The sequence below is a fragment of the Lonchura striata genome, chromosome Z (genome assembly GCF_050655825.1).
Source record: "Lonchura striata isolate lonStrDom1 chromosome Z, ASM5065582v1, whole genome shotgun sequence".
Classification (NCBI taxonomy): domain Eukaryota; kingdom Metazoa; phylum Chordata; class Aves; order Passeriformes; family Estrildidae; genus Lonchura; species Lonchura striata.
Window position 1 is genome coordinate 72730515 of NC_140740.1, and position 18884 is coordinate 72749398.

The following is an 18884-nucleotide window of genomic DNA, read 5'->3' on the forward strand; positions in this document are numbered from 1 at the left end:
AGTATTTAATCAAACTTTGTCTTTAATAGAAACATAGTAATTCCCTTCCTCTGGGTACATTACTGTAGAACTGAATTTCTTCCAATGTTTTTGTTCATGTTCTTTCATCCAGATAGATCATGACAACTCTTAAATGTTCTGCTAGTGAAAGGCAGATAGTATCTTCTATCTGTCTATCAGATACCATCTACCACAAGATAGATGGTAGTAAGTACTTAAAGACCAGCAAGCATAAATGATTATAGGGACCTATCAGATAAGTAGTAAGTGATTACCAGGCTGATACCTGCATGTCCAGAAATTTATAATGTTTCTCTTTAAATCATTGTCTGAAACAGACTTGTACTCTTACCTCTTTTGAAAGCCTATGTAGGACTGCCACTGGGAATAGATCTCAAAGGTCACCATATTAGTTTCACTTCTTACTACTAAAAAGTTACGGAGATCCTTTTGATTTTGAAAAATAATCAGCCTCTCAGTTTTGTTTTTATAGGTTCTGGATCACTCAGAGCAAAATTTGAGCTTTCAGGAGGACCCAGTAAACCAGCAACACTTGCAGTGCAATTCATCAGTGAAGGAAGCACCCTTTCAGGAGCAGATGTGGAACTTGTAGGCACTGGCTATCGGCTTTCCCTTCTTAAGAAGAGATTTGCCACTGGTAAGACATTGACATGCTTATATATTCAAATTAACATTATATATTCACTAGTGTTAAATTCTAAAATATGAAACTGTTAAATAAGTGATGTATACATAGTTACTTTTTATTGAAACACTTCTGACAAGTCAGTTTGTTTTTCCATAGTTATTCAGACTGCTCCAAGGAAAATATCGACAAAATCTGGTTTATCTATTGACTGCAAAAAACTTACCTTTGTTTTTCAGGACGGTATATGGCAGACTGTTGATGTACCTGTGAAAGTCATTGGATCAGAAGTGCAAGAAACACTTGTGATGATAGGAACTCTACCCTCTCTATTTTTCAAACACTATTTTAACATGCATTAATCTTTAAAAATATTGACTTACTTTGAGGCTAAACTACAGAAAGTAAATGCACTTTTAAGAGTCATTTTGAAAACTTTCTATTACTTTACAATAGCACTGAAGTTAATTTCAACACTGTCTGTAAATTATCAACTGCAATATTTGGGAAAATTTGTTGAAAAATGAGTAATTTTATATAGATGAAGTCAAAATAGTAATCCACAGTTGTAATGGAAGTATGAAATTTTATGTTGTACTGTAAACATTACACCTAAAATATAGGAGATCTAATAAGAAATATTTGAGCTTTTCATAAGTAATACTCATTTTTCAGATTCTTTAATTGCCAGCTTTTAATTGACAGTTTATAAAGATAGCAGAGGCTATGTCTTGTGTAGTCCTTCTTTCCATTCATACCACAAGACCAGCTGAGTTAGAGATGTATAAAAGTAACTTGATGCCCATGTATCATGTATTATTAAATTGTAAGTTGTTTCATATAGAGGTTTTTTTTTTAACTAAGTGCAATGTGTTACAAATTGCAAAACACAGCAGAGATTTACTTCTGCAATTAGTAAAATTTTTTGGTCCTTATTATTGTTTGAGTTAATGCAGTAGATTTAATTTATTTTTATATTAATTGCATAACATTTGTGCCTTTTAAAAATGCCTGTGCCTATTCAATTTGATACTCATGTGCCTCACTTCCTTTTTCAAAGTTTGGCTCTTCATCAAGAAAGCATGGCGTTTGTATTATGCACAGAACTTTATAAAAATTCTTTTCACTGCAATTTATTTAGAAGAGAGGTTTGTAAAAACTGTCGTTTGTTTTAAAAGAAATTTAAAACACTTAATTATTTCCTTGAGGAATAATTGCAGTTAAATGTGGATTTAGTAAAGGGAGCTGCATCATGCAGTACTCAGAAACTTTTTCATTAAGTAATTTTAATGTCACCAAAGAGGAGAATCTGAAAAATCAGTGAGCATAAGAAAAACAAATTTCTAAAAGCAAACAGCATTACTCTTTGCTTTGACTATAAGTCTTCAGACTTTTGAGTGGATTTGGGGATGTATGATGTGAATGTACACATAGTACTTCAGGAGGCATTATAAAGGATATTTTATGGCTGCAGGATGACAAATCCTGTCATGTGTTCATTTTTTTATAGCTACCAATTTTAATATTTTTATTGTAATCTAATCTGCTTGCTACAGCCTAAGCACAGGGAATTGACACATCAGTAACCATTTTTTAAAGCAAGTCACTAATTTAGAAAATTTTCTATGTATTTGTATTACCAAGCTTTTTTTGTAATGTTGAAATCATAAGCATTGGGGCAAAATAATTCAATAACCTGCATGTGGCAATTTCAAATGAACATTTAGCATACCAGCATCTATTTCAAATTCTCTATTAAAACAGTAAAACACGCTTGAGTTAATTCATGCAAAGCCAGTAATGAATTGGACTGCTGAAGCTTTACAAGAAATTGTGCCTTTGTAGAAGCTGCATAAATTGTTGTGTACACTAGACACTTTTGCTGGTGAGAGTTTCATTTTTAGTACTAAGAACATAGTGTACTGTCGATTTGATTGGAAGAGTATATTTGGCTCCTATATTTTGCTAATCTTAGTGATGATAAATTTACATCTCATAAAATGGTGATCTTTTTTATTGGAATTTTAATTGTAACCTGCTTTACAATCAAACTGATTAACACAACAATATTTTATTAATGAAAACCCAAACCTATTATTGCTATTTTTAATCAAGTATTACATTAATTTCTAAGTTAAATGAAGTAGTTAATGTTTCAGCACTTTTAAACTAGCCTTCATTCAGGTGTTTTTCATACATTTGCTTTGGGTGCAGGTTACAATTTTGAAGCCATACAAATTTATATAGGCATTTTGTAAAGAAACTCAAAAACAATGTAAAAAGTATGTGTAGCTATTTGATTTAAAATAAAAAATACTTACGTAGCAAGCTGGTTCTTGCTTGTGTATACAGCAATGTCCCTTGTAGCTGCCTCCTAAGAAAATTAATTTGTAAACACAACTCTAAAGGATCTGAATTTTTATTAATTGTTACTGCGTTAGACTGTAAATTAGAGCATACAAGTTTATCTTTCAAAAATTGTAAATACTCTGAATTTTCATAAAATGTAAGTTTTAAAAATTTGCACCCATAATAAACATGTAATATATAATTTAAATACTGATTTATATTGCCTGTACTTTTGCAGTTAAGTTCCACAGACCTTCTAAGCAATAAGGTAAAAAGAAAAACCATGCCTGTATTGAACATTTGAAAAGATTAACTTTTAAGTGGAACAAAGGGTAGAGATCATAATGAACTCTTTTGTATATTTAAAATCATCACAGAGAAGATTGATGGAAAGATGACTTCTTCAGAACATTTCATCTTTACTAAACTGCAATGTCTGAGATGTCTGTAGTGCCCTATACCTTTACTAAATTGATTCACTTCACAAATAAATTAGATTAGGCAAAACTGTGGATATGTTTATGAGAAAAATCTTGTTTATGAGAAAAATCTTGACTCATGGACATGAGCTGCTGTCTGTAAATAGTGCTATCAAATACTGTACATTATGTCTTAGTTTATGAGTCTATATCTGGTTGTGTGTGCAGAAGAAGAATTAGTGGCAAGATTAAAGTAATTCCTTCTGATTTCTAATGTTCCACCTGTCAAAAAGAGTAGACAATTTAGTATTTCTTCAGTGGTCTGTATGGTTTAGTCCTTGTAAGCTTTGAGCACAGAACAGAAGCTGAAACTGAACAAATGTTTTTGAATCTGTTTGTTTCCTACTGATCCCAAAGCCTGCAGAGGCTTAGTAAGTAATGACTTATCAAATTCACTTTCTCAGCTGGTTGGATATCACTGCAATAGAGGTACCATTCCTGTCATGCAGGAAAGCAATAGTTCAAGGGCTTGATTCTTATCTTCTGCTAGCAGGCAGGAATGAAGAACACAAGTGTTTAGTGGTCAGACTGAGTGGTCCATCTAACACAGTAGTCTGGTCTTCAACACTGGCCAAAGAACAGGCTAGAGTCTTGGAGAGCTAATGTGTGATTTGTTTTCTGGTCCCCCAGCACCTCATTTATTGGTTAGAAATGTAAAAAGGTGCTGTTCAGTTCTTCTAGCATTCATTGAACTTAAAGTGTAACAGATCTGACTGAGGCTGCTCTGGCATGTCAATTAACACTTGACTTATACCCACATACTGCTCACAACTGCTGCAAACTGGATCACTACTGTCCAAGCAGGTTTGTGATTATCTAAGTAAAAAATCAGGTAGTTTTTAAGCGAAACCTAATCTCTAGCACTGCCAAATAACATTTATGTTGGGTGTTTGAAGGAGCTAAGGTATTTGATTATGAACTGTAACAGCATGCAAGTTAGAACTGTGATGAGTTTTGCTATCTAACATAAAAACAAGGTCTTGCATAATGGCAAAAAGTCTGTTTGCAAAGCTTAAGATACACAGATGTTAAGATGCCTATCTTCAGTTTTGCAATTGCTAGATAATTGGTTTCCATTTCAGTTGTTATGAAAGGGAAATTATACTTAAATAGCATGCAAGAAAAAAAGTCAGGAATTCCTCCAAGCATAGCATAAGCTAAAAACAGTTCAAAGTACTAAAACATCAGATAACACATCTACTGTTGAGGTACCATTGATTGGACTGATTAAAAAGTCTCTCAATTGAAAACATAATTTTTATCTTTAATTCTACATATTATTACACCAGTTAAGTATTCCTTCTCAGCTCACTTTGACCTCCATGTTTACAGACCTGTTAATTTTTGGATTCTCCCTTCATTCATTCATTAAGCGATATAAGGCATACAGCCTTAAAAGAAGAGGACTCTTCTGGATTACTTCTTGAACATTTAATACTCTCAACTCTGCATTTTCTGAAACTGCTTTTTTTTTTCACTTCTTTTGGAATAAATTCTTTTAGTTTTTAAAGCTGGGATGGCTATTTTAATTACTGTAACCTAAAATATTTTTGTTTGTCATTGTCCCAGCTGAATTTATTTCTAAAGGTCTTATTCTATAACTTAGTTATTATTACTCAGGAGGTTTTTAAAAAAAGTTAATAATCATAAGCCATAAATCATGCCCATTTCACTACTCTGATTATTCAGCTTTTCCTTTTATCATGTCCCAATGTGTTTTCTTGAAGTTCTCAGTTCTTAAGTCATTTTTTCTACTCCAGAAAGTTAGCAGTGATTACTGTTCAACAATGTCTCAACTCTTTCTCCATCATCATTAAGGAAGCAGCCCATTTTTATAAGAATTGTTGACTCTTCCCTCTGTATGTCCTCTCCTGCTTTGCTATTTGATAAGCTCCTTAAAATATCCACAGCCTTCCCTTCTGTTTCCCACTCTTGTCATTGGTAGGTTATATGAACAGTCATCACTGATACAGAAATGTTAAGGTTGCCTTAGTGTTAGTACTGATGAATTGCTGCCAGGTAAGACACACTAATGCAGCTTGGGATATAAGAAAACCAAAACCCAACAGCATAAGTTCAAAAACTGTTGTTCACCTTCCACCTCTGTTGAACTCTTTCTCTGGTACCTTGCAGGACCATGCATTTAGACAGAGAAGAGACAGAACTTTAAGCCCCATAGCACCTGACCTCATTCTTCAATGCAAGTTTCTTGTTCACAGTTGAGAGTCCCTTGGCCTGTGTGCATGAGTCCCTTCTCACTCCTGAGCAGTTCCTAAATTGACAGCACACTCTGAGTGCTCAGGTACATGAATACAGGAGGACTGTTGTAGCCTGTTATCTGCCACCTCTACAGCTGATATCCCTCTGAAGTCTCACCACTCTATTCCCATGGGCCAGCCAACTGTAGACACACATTTTCCATGCTGAAATCACAGTTCCATCTCTGAGTCACTTGATTGAAAACACTAGACTGAATGTCTGCTTCTAGTGAGATTACAGAATAAATTTAATTTTATTTCAGGATTATAATGCAGAAGATTTCTCAGTGTAAGAACTGCATCTTATACATCTAGCACAAGAAACTTGGCCTTTAGACAACTGCTATTAGTCTGGCATAATTTTTTTAGATAGAATAGAGTTGTGTAGAGCAAACACTACACTGACAAGAGAGAGAATAAGGAAATTACAGGGAAAAATCAATGTGGGCACAAGTGTTCCCTACAGATTAAGGGAAGAATATGTATTTGCCACAACTTTCCCATAGAGGAGTGGAAAATTAAAAAAAAAAAAATCAGAATGATGGGGCATTAGAGCTAATTTATTGGCATTTTGCAAGATACTTGAGAAGACTATCAAACGTCTCAAAATAGAAGTAGTGTCTTTAATATGATGGGAGAACATGGAGGATATGTTCTCTGTCCACCTAGCTATGAGCTAGAATTTGTCACTACTGCATTTACCTAAGTACCAGCCTTTACTTACAGGAAACAATAAGTTTCCCAGTAAGAGAAATATGGAACCTGTACCCCCATTTTCCTCAGCTATGACCTTTCCAGGGTGCTTAAGTTGACAGTGCTTTTGCCAGCTGGTCCCAAAGGGATGACACAAAAACACTCATTAGAATTTGAGAGGTTTTTGGCAAATAGCATTTTCTAGTCATTCCTCTAAGTGATTCTCCAGCTCAAAACAGTCCTACAGTAACATAGTTTTGATAAAGAAGTGTGAAACCTTCAAATAATCTGTGTTTCAGGAAGGAGTTCATCCCTCATGTATGCAGCAACAGCGCCGTCTATGGCTTTTCATGCTACTGATGGTTAGGAAAAACCAGCTGTTGTCGCAAGTTGTAAAAGAAGCTTTCAGAAACGTGCTACACTGTTCTTGAAGTGGTTACTGTTACCTCAGCATTAGTTTATAAGCAAAAAATGTTCTGAGTTTTACCAGGTTAGAGTCCTTCTGGACCCAGGAACATGGACTCAGCTCTACCTTCTGTCTAGGCAGCAGAGGCAGTAGTATGCAGAAGATATATTCACTATTTCAATTACTGGCAACAGTCTATTGTTGACATTATTTTCGTGTGTGGAGCAAAAAGGCCTTGTTTGCATGACAAGCAGCACCAGTGTCCTGCTATGTCATCTTCACAGATGCTGTAAAGTATTCACAGCATATGGTGCTATACAAAACAGAGTCTGAACACAAGACTGATTTCTGCATCAACCCTGTGAAAGCTAAGTGGTAACTTGCTATCTGCTGCTACTCCATTCAGTGATCTTTTCAGTTGTTTTTTTCTGGAATTGTAAAAGCTATAGAATATTGTTAAGACCTTGGTTGATGTTTGTAAGGAACAATATCTTACCCATCTGTTCAGACAAAGATTGGTTATACAATTATTTTAAAATTATTGTTAAATCTCTTTTGGACACTTGCACTTGCCTTTAGTTAAAGGATCTTCTATTCTTTTCAACATTTAAAAGTATTCCATACTTGCTCTGTATCTCCATTAAAGTTTAGGAACCCCTTCTTTGCCTCTCCCAGCAAGGCAGGTGTTTTAATGGCTACTGCTGCCATTATCTATATGTAAAGACATGTGAATTGTACGTTTGCAACAGATAGACAGTCAGATCTAACCAGATGTTTGCAAGTAATGATTCAAATTAGTATTAGATCATATCAGGTATGTCTTTCATTGTTCTCCATAGGTGTAACTGGCTACAGAGAATAATGTTAGCATATACTCCACTGTCATCTCTATAACCCAACTATGATAGTAGTAGCAATCATGTCAAGTTGAGGAACATGTTAAAAATAATGTGGGTTTATTTCTATGGCGAAGAAACTGATGTAAGCCTGCATCAGACTTCCTTGCTATAGTCAGTATTTATTTCTTAATCAGAAGAACACACAGCTGCTGGTAAGGATCATATTGGAACTACTTACAGTCTGCTTATACTTTGATTTACAGAAATACTGTTAGCTTTCAAGTGGTCTGTCATCCATGTCTGATCTGATCTGGGGGAACTCCTTTGGAGCACTTGCCTGAGTTAAGAAATTCGGTGCTCTTGTACAGCAAGCTGTTTTCTTCTAGGAAGGTCCCAGACTCTGCAGAAGCTGCCAAACTTGCTAGCTGTCAGCAGATTATGGGCAATTCATTTGTAGTGTGAGAATGAGCTCAAAAGTGGGGGTGGGAGCATAGCAGTTGTGGAAAGAAATAAACTCTCTCTGATGCAATTGACCAAGAACCATAAATAACACCTCATCTTAAGTGAGTCCTACCTGAACTGCACAACCAAACATTTGTGACAACTAAGTCAGAATTACTTAATTGCATTTGTTGTTAATAATTGGTTCAAGTAGTATGGGCAGGTGTTACTACTTCACTATTTTTGGATATGCTCATAACACAATAATCCTTTTATTATTTTTGGATATGCTCATAACACAATAATCCTTTGATTGAGATGCAATTAAACACAACACAACTGCTTAATGATGAGCCAGTTTCCTCAATAGTTCACTATTATCAAAATGTATGGGCCAAGCTGTCCATCTTCACTCAACACCCCTTGTATCAGCTCTATACCACCTCTGTACATATCTGCTTGTGATGCAACTTACTGACCAAACATAAGTCAAAACCAGAAAACAAAAAAATTCTGTTCTAAGTTAAGCCAACTGAATCATCTTGCAGGAGGATCTGGCAAATAGGGATTCCTGACCTAGGAGTAGAGATGGAATAGGGATTGAGATCTCCCAATATAGACAACAACACATCACCAGCCCAGGCCTACCAAATCACAGTCAGAGACAGGAACTAAAAGCACCTGGCTCCAATGACATAAGGGAAGAATTCTCTTAATAGTGGCTTTAAATCCTGAAATTATAAACTATACAAGATTGATAAGAAAAGCAAATTAAACACAGGGGTAGGAAAGTCCATGGAGATAGTTTGACTGAGGGTGAAAAATAGGCGTTTGCTCCAAAAAACAACAAAAATATTTAACTTCCACTGTGTTATGGTATCCATACTAGCTGGAAATACCAGAATTGGTAAAAACAAAAAGAGTGGGAAAGAAAAGTATTCAGTAAATATTTTGCCATATCTTAAGAGCTATCTAGATCATGTGGTCACATAGTGAAAATACTTGGCAATCCAAGAGTATCTAAAGAGAGATATTAATACATAATTTACTAAAACTGAATATTTTTAAACCAGCATATCTGATAAACAACATCCAAGAATTTAGGAGGTTGAATAAGCCATACTATGGATCATTAATTTTTATTTCAGTAATTCTCAAATACTGGAAAGGATTAGAAGATTAAATGAAAGATAACACCATTACAGCGAAAAAGGAAAAAAGGAAAAGAAAAAAAAAGAAAACGTGTCATTCCAAATAACTGTAATATAGAACTTGGTGAGAAAATTAAAAAAAGCACTTTAGATAAATAGTGTCAATCATGGATGTACCAAATAAAGGTCTTAAACTAATTTAGGATTAGGTTGAAAATCTGGATCATAAGAATAATAGGGTCAAAGGAAAAAAGCATTTATGTAAGATGCCTGATTTAGAAGTACACAACATTGGGTTTATAACTAGAGCAATGCAAGAACATAATTTAAAATTTAGTCTTAGGCAACTGAAGAGGGAATCAACTTTAAACACCATTCTGGTGGACTCCTGCAGACTTCATAATAATATTCTAATATTTTTCCAATTACTGATGTTAAAAAACCTTAAGCTTTCAGATGACAAAAGGTTGTAGGACAAAGAGAATAACCTAGGTCTCAAGTGCAGTTTTTAACCATTTCACTGTCATCAAAAATGGCAGGAGGATGCTATAGTATCAAATAAGTAGGGACAAAATAACTTCCCTTTGGGATAACTAAGGACTTTCCTGAACTATTCTTAAAAGGTTACCCAGCGCTAGATCTTGTGAAAAGTCTGCTGATCTTCATGGGATCACAGAAGATCTGAAGCTAGAGGAAACTCTGAATACCACCTAGTCACTTCCCAAGCTCAAAGAAGGGACAAAGACCCTAAGTTTTACCCTATTTTATGCAATCTCCACCCATGTTTTCCTACATCCATGACAGATCATATGTGACGCTTAAAGACAATTAAGATGTCTGATATGATTCAGGCACATATTATGGACGAAGTCAGATGTTCTTATCCCTCCAATAAGAGCTCTACCATAAAGCTGAATTCTATACACTATAATATAGTTGTGTACAGTGCAAAGAAGACACAAACCTTGGTGGAGCAGTCTCCTAGGCACCTTTTTCTTATGTTTCTGAAAGCTTTTTTTCAGATAATGCAAGATGTAGCAGTGATTCCTTCTTTGAAGTATAGTATAAAAAGGGAAATGGCCCATTTGTCAGAAAAAAATATATGATCAATATTCAGAAATTCTTCATGGCACATAGACCAATCCTTTCCCTTTGTCCCAAAGCTTTCAGAAATTACTTCTGGCTACAAGTTTCCTGAAAAAGTAAGAGAAGTCCGAGTCCGAGAGAATTCAATAAACTGTAGTGCCACACAGACGTTTAATATTTTTTAACACTGGGAAGCAAGTAGCTTAGGTGTATTGCAGTAGCATCCCATATGTACTATTAGTTAAAGAAAGGCTTTCAGCTCCAGCACCTGGATACATCCATGCACAGACATGCACCTGCAATACTCCAAAGAAACAATTATCTGCTTAACTTCTGTGCTGATGAATTATTCAATATGGGAAAACAAACTTTGAGATTGCATGGAAGTTAATTATCACCACCTATAACAGCAAAATAAATAGATAAATTAAGCAAAATATCAGCAAAAAATCAGCTTAGACAAGGCCCCCTAAAAAAAAAAAAAAAAAAAAAAAAAAAGACAATCCCAACCCAACCAAAATAACTTATACTGCATTTATAATCATGTGTGAAAGTACTGGTCATGAATAAAATAAAAATCCTTGTTTCTTTTTTCAATTTTTAAACAAAATAACAAAATGCACTAACATGTTAAATGCAGAGGTGTACACAATCTTAATATTGTTCATTTACCTTCCTTTAAAATCAATATGGAGTCTACTAAAAAAAAGCTGTGGGACTTGCAAAACCAGTGGAATAGAACACCAGTGATTTGAGTATTTTATGCTATCAAAGCCTAAGGAGTTACTTCATCTCAGCTGATATGAACCTAGGCAGCAAAATAGCATTCCATGTATGGCAAAAGTACTGTTGTCAGAAAAGATAGAGCCAATGCCAGCCAGCTCCAAGATGGATCTGCTACTGGACAAGGCCAAGGCCATCACTTACTGTGGCAGAACCTCTAGGGTAACATATTTAAGAAGCAAAAACAAAATGTTATTGCACAGATACAGTTGCAGCCACTGAAGGATGAAGATCTTGAGATCCATAATCCTGGAAGGACTTGTGACCCTGCGGAGAACTCACAGTGGAGCAGCCTGTCCTTGAAGAACTGCACCCTGTGGAAGAGGGACCCATATTGCGCCAGTCCCGTAGAGCTGTTGCCTGTGGGTTGGACTTGCATTGGTAAGTTCATGGAGAACCATGTCCTGTGGAAGGGACCCCATGTTGGACCAGAAGGACTCCTCTGCCTGAAGGGCAGGACCAAAGTATGACTGCAACCCTCATCCCCCAAACCTCTACACTCCTGTGAAGAGGAGGTAGAGCCTGAGGGGTAAATGGTTTTAAGATTTATGTCTCAATTACTCTGCTCTGACTTTGAGTGATAATAAATTCAGTTCATTTCCCCAAGTCAAGTGTGTTTTGCCCATAACAATAATAAATGAATGATCTCTCCCTGCCTTTATCTCAATGCATGAGACTTGTTATATCCTGTCTTCCCTGTCCAGATGAGGAGGAGAATTACAGAGCAGCTTTGGTGGGGGCATGGCTTCCAGCCAGGAAGCAAACAAAATATTTATCAAGCCAATAATGTCTGGCACACAACCTCGTAAAGTTCTGCCCTATACTTTAATAGAGGTATTATTTTCTATTCAACATGTCAATCCAGGAGGGCCAAGTACCAAGTACCATCAGCGTGCTATATCAGAGCTAAGGATGCTGTCACCTTAGCTCTGATATAGCACAGTGATGGTAGAGGGTGACTATGTCTCTTGTATGAACATTGATCCTTTCACTAAGATAGATGTAAACCAGCACATTTTGACCACTCAACTCAAATCACTTTTGGCAGTGTAAATATCAAAATGATAGATCTCAATGTATACTTCCAAACAAATCCTCACCTCCCTCACAGTTGGGACCTGTTCTTAGTATGAGAATTCAATGTCTTGCTTTTATTTAAACTATGCTGTAATTTGGTCAAGAATAAAAGCAGCATCCACAGCTCTGTCAAACAGATTAGGGTGGGAGCATAAAAACATGTGCATGCAGATCTCTAGCAAACCAAAATACAAATGTCCCAGGTCACATGATGTAAGCAGTGTGACCTTGTAGACTAGAAATTAACAGTAACTCCCTGGAGTCACAGAATCACAGAATTGTTTAGGCTGGAAAAGACGTAAGGTCATTGAGTCCAACCACTAACCCAGCACTAGCAAGTCCACCATTAAGCCATGTTCCAAGTGCCATGACTGCATACCTTTACATTTCCTGCAGGGATGGTTTCTCCACCATTTCTCTGAGCAGATCATTCCAATGCTTGGCAACCCTTTTGGTGAAAAAATTTCTTGATATCTAATCTAAATTTCCTCTGTAACAATTCAAGTCCTTTTCCTCTTTCCTATTGCTTATAACTTGGGAGAAGAGACTGACCCCCACCTCCTCTCTCAGGCAGCGGTAGAGAGTGATAAAGTCTCCTCTGAGTCCCCGTCTCTCCAGGCTAAAAAACCCCAGCACCCTCAGTTGTTTTTCATAGGAGTTGTGGTCCAGACCCTTCATCAGCTTTTGTGTCTTTCTTTGGACATGCTCCTGTACTTCAATGTCTTTCTTGTATTTTCTCCTGACCTGACTTACTCATTTATATTTAAAAGCTGAGAGAACTCAGTCAATGTCACACAATCAATGTGCATTTTTTTTCCTGGTTAAGTGTTTATCCAACCTACCAGTCTTGTATTCCTTTAAAATAAGGGCACCTATGATAAAATCTTGTGTTTTAGGATTTCAAAAATGCCTTTCTAAAACATGGAAAGATTTCCTCAAGACCAGACTAGGTGTCTCCCTGCACTGGATGAGAAGTAATAAAGACTTCTGCATTCTTCTTTCCTTCCTTTCTGTGCATGACCAAGGTGCCTTTCTGCAGTTCCTGACTGTGAGAAGCAGCACAGCCTACAGCCAGGGAATGCTGTCTTCCCCAGCCCCCTGCTCTGATGGGCGCAGCATGTTGTCTTAGGCTCACTTCCTCATTCCAGTGTCATCATAGCACAGTGCAAGATGGATTTCCAGTGCCACCAACTGAAACAGCTGTCATACCTTTCTCTTAAAAATCAAATGCAAGCAGAACAAGCAAACCCAACAACTTAAGATACAGATTTGAGATATAGATCTACCTTTCCTGGCCAAAACAAAGCTATTTGATTTTTATTAAGGTTAATGCATAACCTCTCTGAATTTCATTAATTTTTAATCAGTTCTCTCTCACTTCCTTTCAACACTTACAGGGGGCTTATAAGAAAAATGGGTATAGAGCTTTCAGCAGGGCTTGTTCCAATAGAATGAAGGGTAATGTTTTTAAATTGAACTAAAGGTAGATGTACAGTATAAGGAAGAGATATTTTATGATGATGGTGGTGCAGCACTGAAACAGGTCACCCAGAGCAGTGGTAGCTGCCTGATACCTGGAACCATTCACAGTCAGATGTGACAAGGCTCTGAGTATCCTGATCTAGCTGGAGATACCCCTGCTCATTGTAGGGAAGCTAGAATAGATGACCTTTAAAGGTCCCTTCCAATCCAAACCGTTCTGATTATGTGATTTACTAACAGAAATACTGAACGAGACTGTTGCATTCACACACCTTTTAGATGGATGGAGCAGAGAGGTTTGGAAAGATGATTTATTAAGAGAAGATGGTGACTGTCAGCCAAGTCATGGACACTCCTGGCATGCCCAGGCTCTGAAGAGAGCAGCCAATTGGGTCTTTCTCTGGTGCTCCTGAGAAAGAATCATCACAGGTCACAAGGATGCACTGCCTGAGAATAAAAATGCCACAGACCCAGGTTGCTGCTGTTTTGTGAGGAGGGTGTCAGTCCCCCATTTATCCTCCCTTATAGTATAGCCAGCAACATACTCTTTCCTGTGGTTGTTTTGTAGCTATCTGCTGAAGTATACAGAATAACTATTTCAGGATTTATTAAGTTTGGTTCCAAAAATTACTGAATGTTGGCAGCAATGCTTTTGCCATTTCTAAGCCTATACATGGACAATTCTAATAAAATAAATGTTCTATAGACTTGTGAGACTTGTTATACACTTATTTCTAAGTGTAGATCTCTTGAGTCTACCAGACTGTGTTTTGGTTAAATATACCAAAACACACAGTTCTTCACTCTTCAGTTGAGCTTTGCATTTTCTGTGCACATGAACTTCTTAATGTGAACTGGCTGCACAGAACTTGGTGGTAGCCAGAGAGTTGGATGACTCTGGACATCTGCATCATCATCTCATTTGTACCATACCATCACAGCAAGCAAATAGTGAATATAAAGTGAAATTTACCATGCATTTCCTCCATGCAATCTTCAGTAACTCCTGCTTCAAAGTATACCAACAAAAGGTCAATTGTCATTGAAACAAAGCAAGTAGCATCAGCCTTGCTGATTTAAGGATTTTCTACAAAGCTTCAAAGTGTGCTGTGAATAGTTAGTGTTTTTCACCAGTTTAGGATAGTCTGGATTCTTTCTCTCTTCGGGTGTTCAAACATCTGAAAACATTCTGCAGATCACAGTTAATGTTTCCAGCTGAAGCACAGTCTCAGCACATCCAGTATTTTACATGTCTAATTGCAGCAGCTGTGGTTGTATTGACCCATCTTATATTGCAGACATAATATTAACATCTCTTCCACACAGTGGAATTTTAATCTAGAAGTGATCAGCATTTAGTCTGTCTGCATTTGTGCCCTTGTTTCTAGAAACCATCATCTTTCAGCAAACAATTCAAACCAGCTGTCTTTGACTTTTATAAACGTTTGCTAAATTAGAAAAAAAAGAGGAATACAAAGTTAGTAATTTCATTTATATTTCATCAGATTATTGCTATAAGTAGTGGCTTCCATCAAAATAGCTTCATCTAATTCCCAATCAATAAATCATGAGCAGTTATATTTCTCTGCTCACCATACCAAATGGCAATCTTCTTGTCAGTGTCTTCATGAGTGTTACTGACTATAACCCCAGGAATAATGTCAAAAGCAATAACTTTCTGGTAGCTCTGGGTTCCCTGTCATACTCCAGCTGTGAATGCACTGCATTTTTTCATAGTTCTAGAACTGCTTTCCATGCCAGTCAAAAATACTTTCTCTACTGGCACTAACATCCAAAAACTTCTGTCATACAAATACATCCAGTTTTAACATAAAAACTCTCTCGGTACCTTTTCATATGGTAAAAAACCAATATGGCTCTCTGTTTTTTGCCAAATACTAGCACTTATGGTGTGGACTTAAAATACACATAACTTGTAGTTCAACAGTTACTATTTTAAAAGTTAAAAAAAATACAGTTAAAAAATTTCTTATCTTAAATCACAGTATATGGCTCAAGATTACAATTTTATGACTGCAGTCCCATGGCAGGAATCAACACTTAATGCACTGAAAACTCATACCAGCCTGAGTCACAATCTCAAGAACTGAAGAATGTTATTCTTTCAAACCCTTCTTTCATTATGGAGGTCAAGTCCTTAAGCTCAAGACTACAAGAGACCCCAGTGATGGATGGAGGGGAAAAGCTGATGACAGACTTTGTAGAAAGAAGTATTTTTTAGGTGGATGCGAGCAAACTAGCTTGTTAACTGTTATGACTGACTTTTTTTTTTTTTTTAAGTAAAATTCTTGACATGTTAGGTTTGGTACAAGAATTATTTACATAAAATAAAAAACTATTTATGTAACAGGAAAAGAGAACATATATCACAGTGGTGGTCCACTAATTTACTAGTATCAGAGAACTAAAGAAAGCTTAGCCTAACAAAATACTTTATTCAGAAATGTGCTCCACATGATTGTTTTTATTAATTATTTAAGCTCTATGTTGAACAAACAATGGAACCAGAATCAGGTACTAGAAAACTGACATACAAACCTCTCTAAATCTCCTTGTGTCACTGTTGTCAGGCTTCATAAAATAGTCTGATTCTACCTTTGATGTTCTGTCACACTTGGAGAGAATTAATCTTCAGCTTGTGTTTTTAAACAAGCACAGCTCATTTTCTTTTGTTGTCTTCAGACTTTTAAAAAATTCTTTACTGGAATATGATGGCGGAAACCTCATCATAGAACACAGGAATTGTTACTTCCTAGTATCCTTACCATGAAACCCTTCACAGGTGTACTGTGAGTGTTACACAACTAAAGCCCTTCCAGCCAACAGAATTGGGCCATAAAACAGTTGAGACATCAAAGGGTCGTTAACACTCTGGAGCTCACAGGTCTGTAAACCTCAAAGCCCCATGACAAGCTCCTTCCTACACACAAATATATTTTCATACACTCTTTGGTTATCAATTCATTTCCCAATTTTCTTTGCTCTCTACCCAAATGCAGATGGCCTGTGAAGAGCTATACAGAATTTTCACCCAATCATACTGTCTAACCAAAGCATCTCTCTGTCAAGCAAGACTTTAATGACTCTCTTTTCCTCCTGCCATCTATTTTCCCAGCACCACTCCATCCCTATTCTGGCTCATCTTGTTTTAACTCATATAAACCCAAACGGATTCACCCACATCTCACTGGATACCAGGCTGCTGCTAAACACCTAAGCAAACTTCAGTCACATTGTCTTGGTCCTGCCACTGCTACAGCATTTATAAATAGTGTATCTCGATCTTCCTTCCCTGGCTCCTTGCCTACTCACACAGCTGCTTTTTGCACATCACAACTCTCTCATCGCAGCTACCAAAGCCAGTTTCTTCCTCCTTGCACTGCCTGTACCTGGCAAAAAAGCATCTTCTTCCATTTCCACCAGCTAACGTGGCTCACCACTGAAGCAGATCTGTCACATCTAGGCTCAGCCTGTCTTTAGCTTGCCTAACAAGCTCCCAGAGGTGAGACGTATGGCAACTGTTGTTAAGGGACTACTACAGGCTCCTGAAACAGAGAGCCTGGTTCTAGTAATGCTAAGGCTGTGGGTTCAACCCGTCTGTGGGCACTGGAGAGGTGCACCTGATGATTCCTACAGGTTCCTTTCAACTCCGAATATTCTGTGATTCTGTAAAACGGCAAACGTGGCACTGGCATCCTGAGGGGGGCTGCTCGCCTGCCTCACCTCGAAACCGCGAGTATTTCTGACTTTGGCCGCGTAAACCCGACTCCAGAGCTGCGTGCCACTGCCGGGCCCTGCGAGCCGCACCGACACCGACACCGGCCGGGCGAGCTCCGAGCCGGGGGCCGCCGGAGCCGCCCCCGGGCAGGGCAGGGCCGGGCAGGGCAGGGCAGGGCAGGGCAGGGCAGGCAGGGCAGGGCAGGGCAGGGCAGGGCAGGGCAGGCAGGCAGGGCCGGGCAGGGCCGGGCAGGGCAGGGCAGGGCAGGCAGGGCAGGGCAGGGCAGGGCAGGGCAGGGCAGGGCAGGGCAGGGAGGGCAGGGCAGGGCAGGGCAGGCAGGGCAGGGCCGGGCAGGGCAGGGCAGGGCAGGGCAGGGCAGGGCAGGGCAGGGAGGGCAGGGCAGGGCAGGGAGGGCAGGGCAGGGCAGGGCAGGCAGGGCAGGGCCGGGCAGGGCAGGGCAGGGCAGGGCAGGGCAGGGCAGGCAGGGCAGGGCAGGGAGGGCAGGCAGGGCAGGGCAGGGCAGGGCAGGGCAGGGCAGGGAGGGCAGGGAGGGCAGGGCAGGGCAGGGCCGGGCAGGGCCGGGCCGGGCAGGGCCGGGCAGGCAGGGCAGGGCAGGGCAGGGCAGGGAGGGCAGGGCAGGGCAGGGCAGGCAGGGCAGGGAGGGCAGGGCAGGGCAGGGCAGGGAGGGCAGGGCAGGGCAGGGCAGGGCAGGCAGGGCAGGGCAGGGCAGGGAGGGCAGGGCAGGGCAGGGCAGGCAGGGCAGGGCAGGGCAGGGCAGGCAGGGCAGGGAGGGCAGGGCAGGGCCGGGCATGGCAGGCAGGGCAGGGCAGGGAGGGCAGGGCAGGGCAGGCAGGGCAGGCAGGGCCGGGCAGGGCAGGGCAGGGCAGGCAGGGCAGGGCAGGCAGGGCAGGGCAGGCAGGGCCGGGCAGGGCAGGGCAGGGCAGGGAGGGCAGGGCAGGGCAGGGCAGGGCCGGGCAGGGCAGGGCAGGCAGGGCAGGGCAGGGCAGGGCAGGCAGGGCAGGGCAGGGCAGGGCAGGGAGGGCAGGGCAGGCAGGGCAGGGAGGGCAGGGCAGGGCAGGGCCGGGCATGGCAGGCAGGGCAGGGAGGGCAGGGCAGGGCAGGGCAGGCAGGGCAGGGCCGGGGAGGGCAGGGCAGGGCAGGGCAGGCAGGGCAGGGCAGGGCAGGGCAGGGCCGGGCAGGGCAGGGCAGGGCAGGGCAGGGAGGGGAGGGCAGGGCAGGGCAGGCAGGGCAGGGAGGGCAGGGCAGGGCAGGGCAGGGCCGGGCAGGGCAGGCAGGGCAGGGCCGGGCAGGGCCGGCAGGGCAGGGCAGGCAGGGCAGGGCAGGGCCGGGCATGGCAGGCAGGGCAGGGAGGGGCGGTGCCGCCGCTCCGCTCCCCGGGGCTGGCCCGGCCCCGCCGCCGGCGCTCAAATCGGGCTCCGGCCGCGCCGCCCGGTA

At 40.2% G+C, this 18884-nt stretch overlaps 1 protein-coding gene across 8 annotated transcripts in view; it reads left to right on the forward strand.

Moving 5' to 3' along the window:
* Positions 1-3209, forward strand: part of FCHO2 (FCH and mu domain containing endocytic adaptor 2) — an 80785-nt gene extending 77576 nt beyond the window's left edge. For all 8 annotated transcript variants that reach the window (XM_085567617.1, XM_085567622.1, XM_085567618.1 and 5 more), the window contains 2 exons: positions 494-658; positions 886-3209. In XM_085567617.1, coding sequence (XP_085423743.1) covers positions 494-658; positions 886-908 — 188 coding nt within the window. In that variant the 3' untranslated portion in view covers positions 909-3209. The remainder of the gene's footprint in view (positions 1-493; positions 659-885) is intronic.
* The last annotated feature ends 15675 nt before the right edge of the window (positions 3210-18884 follow it).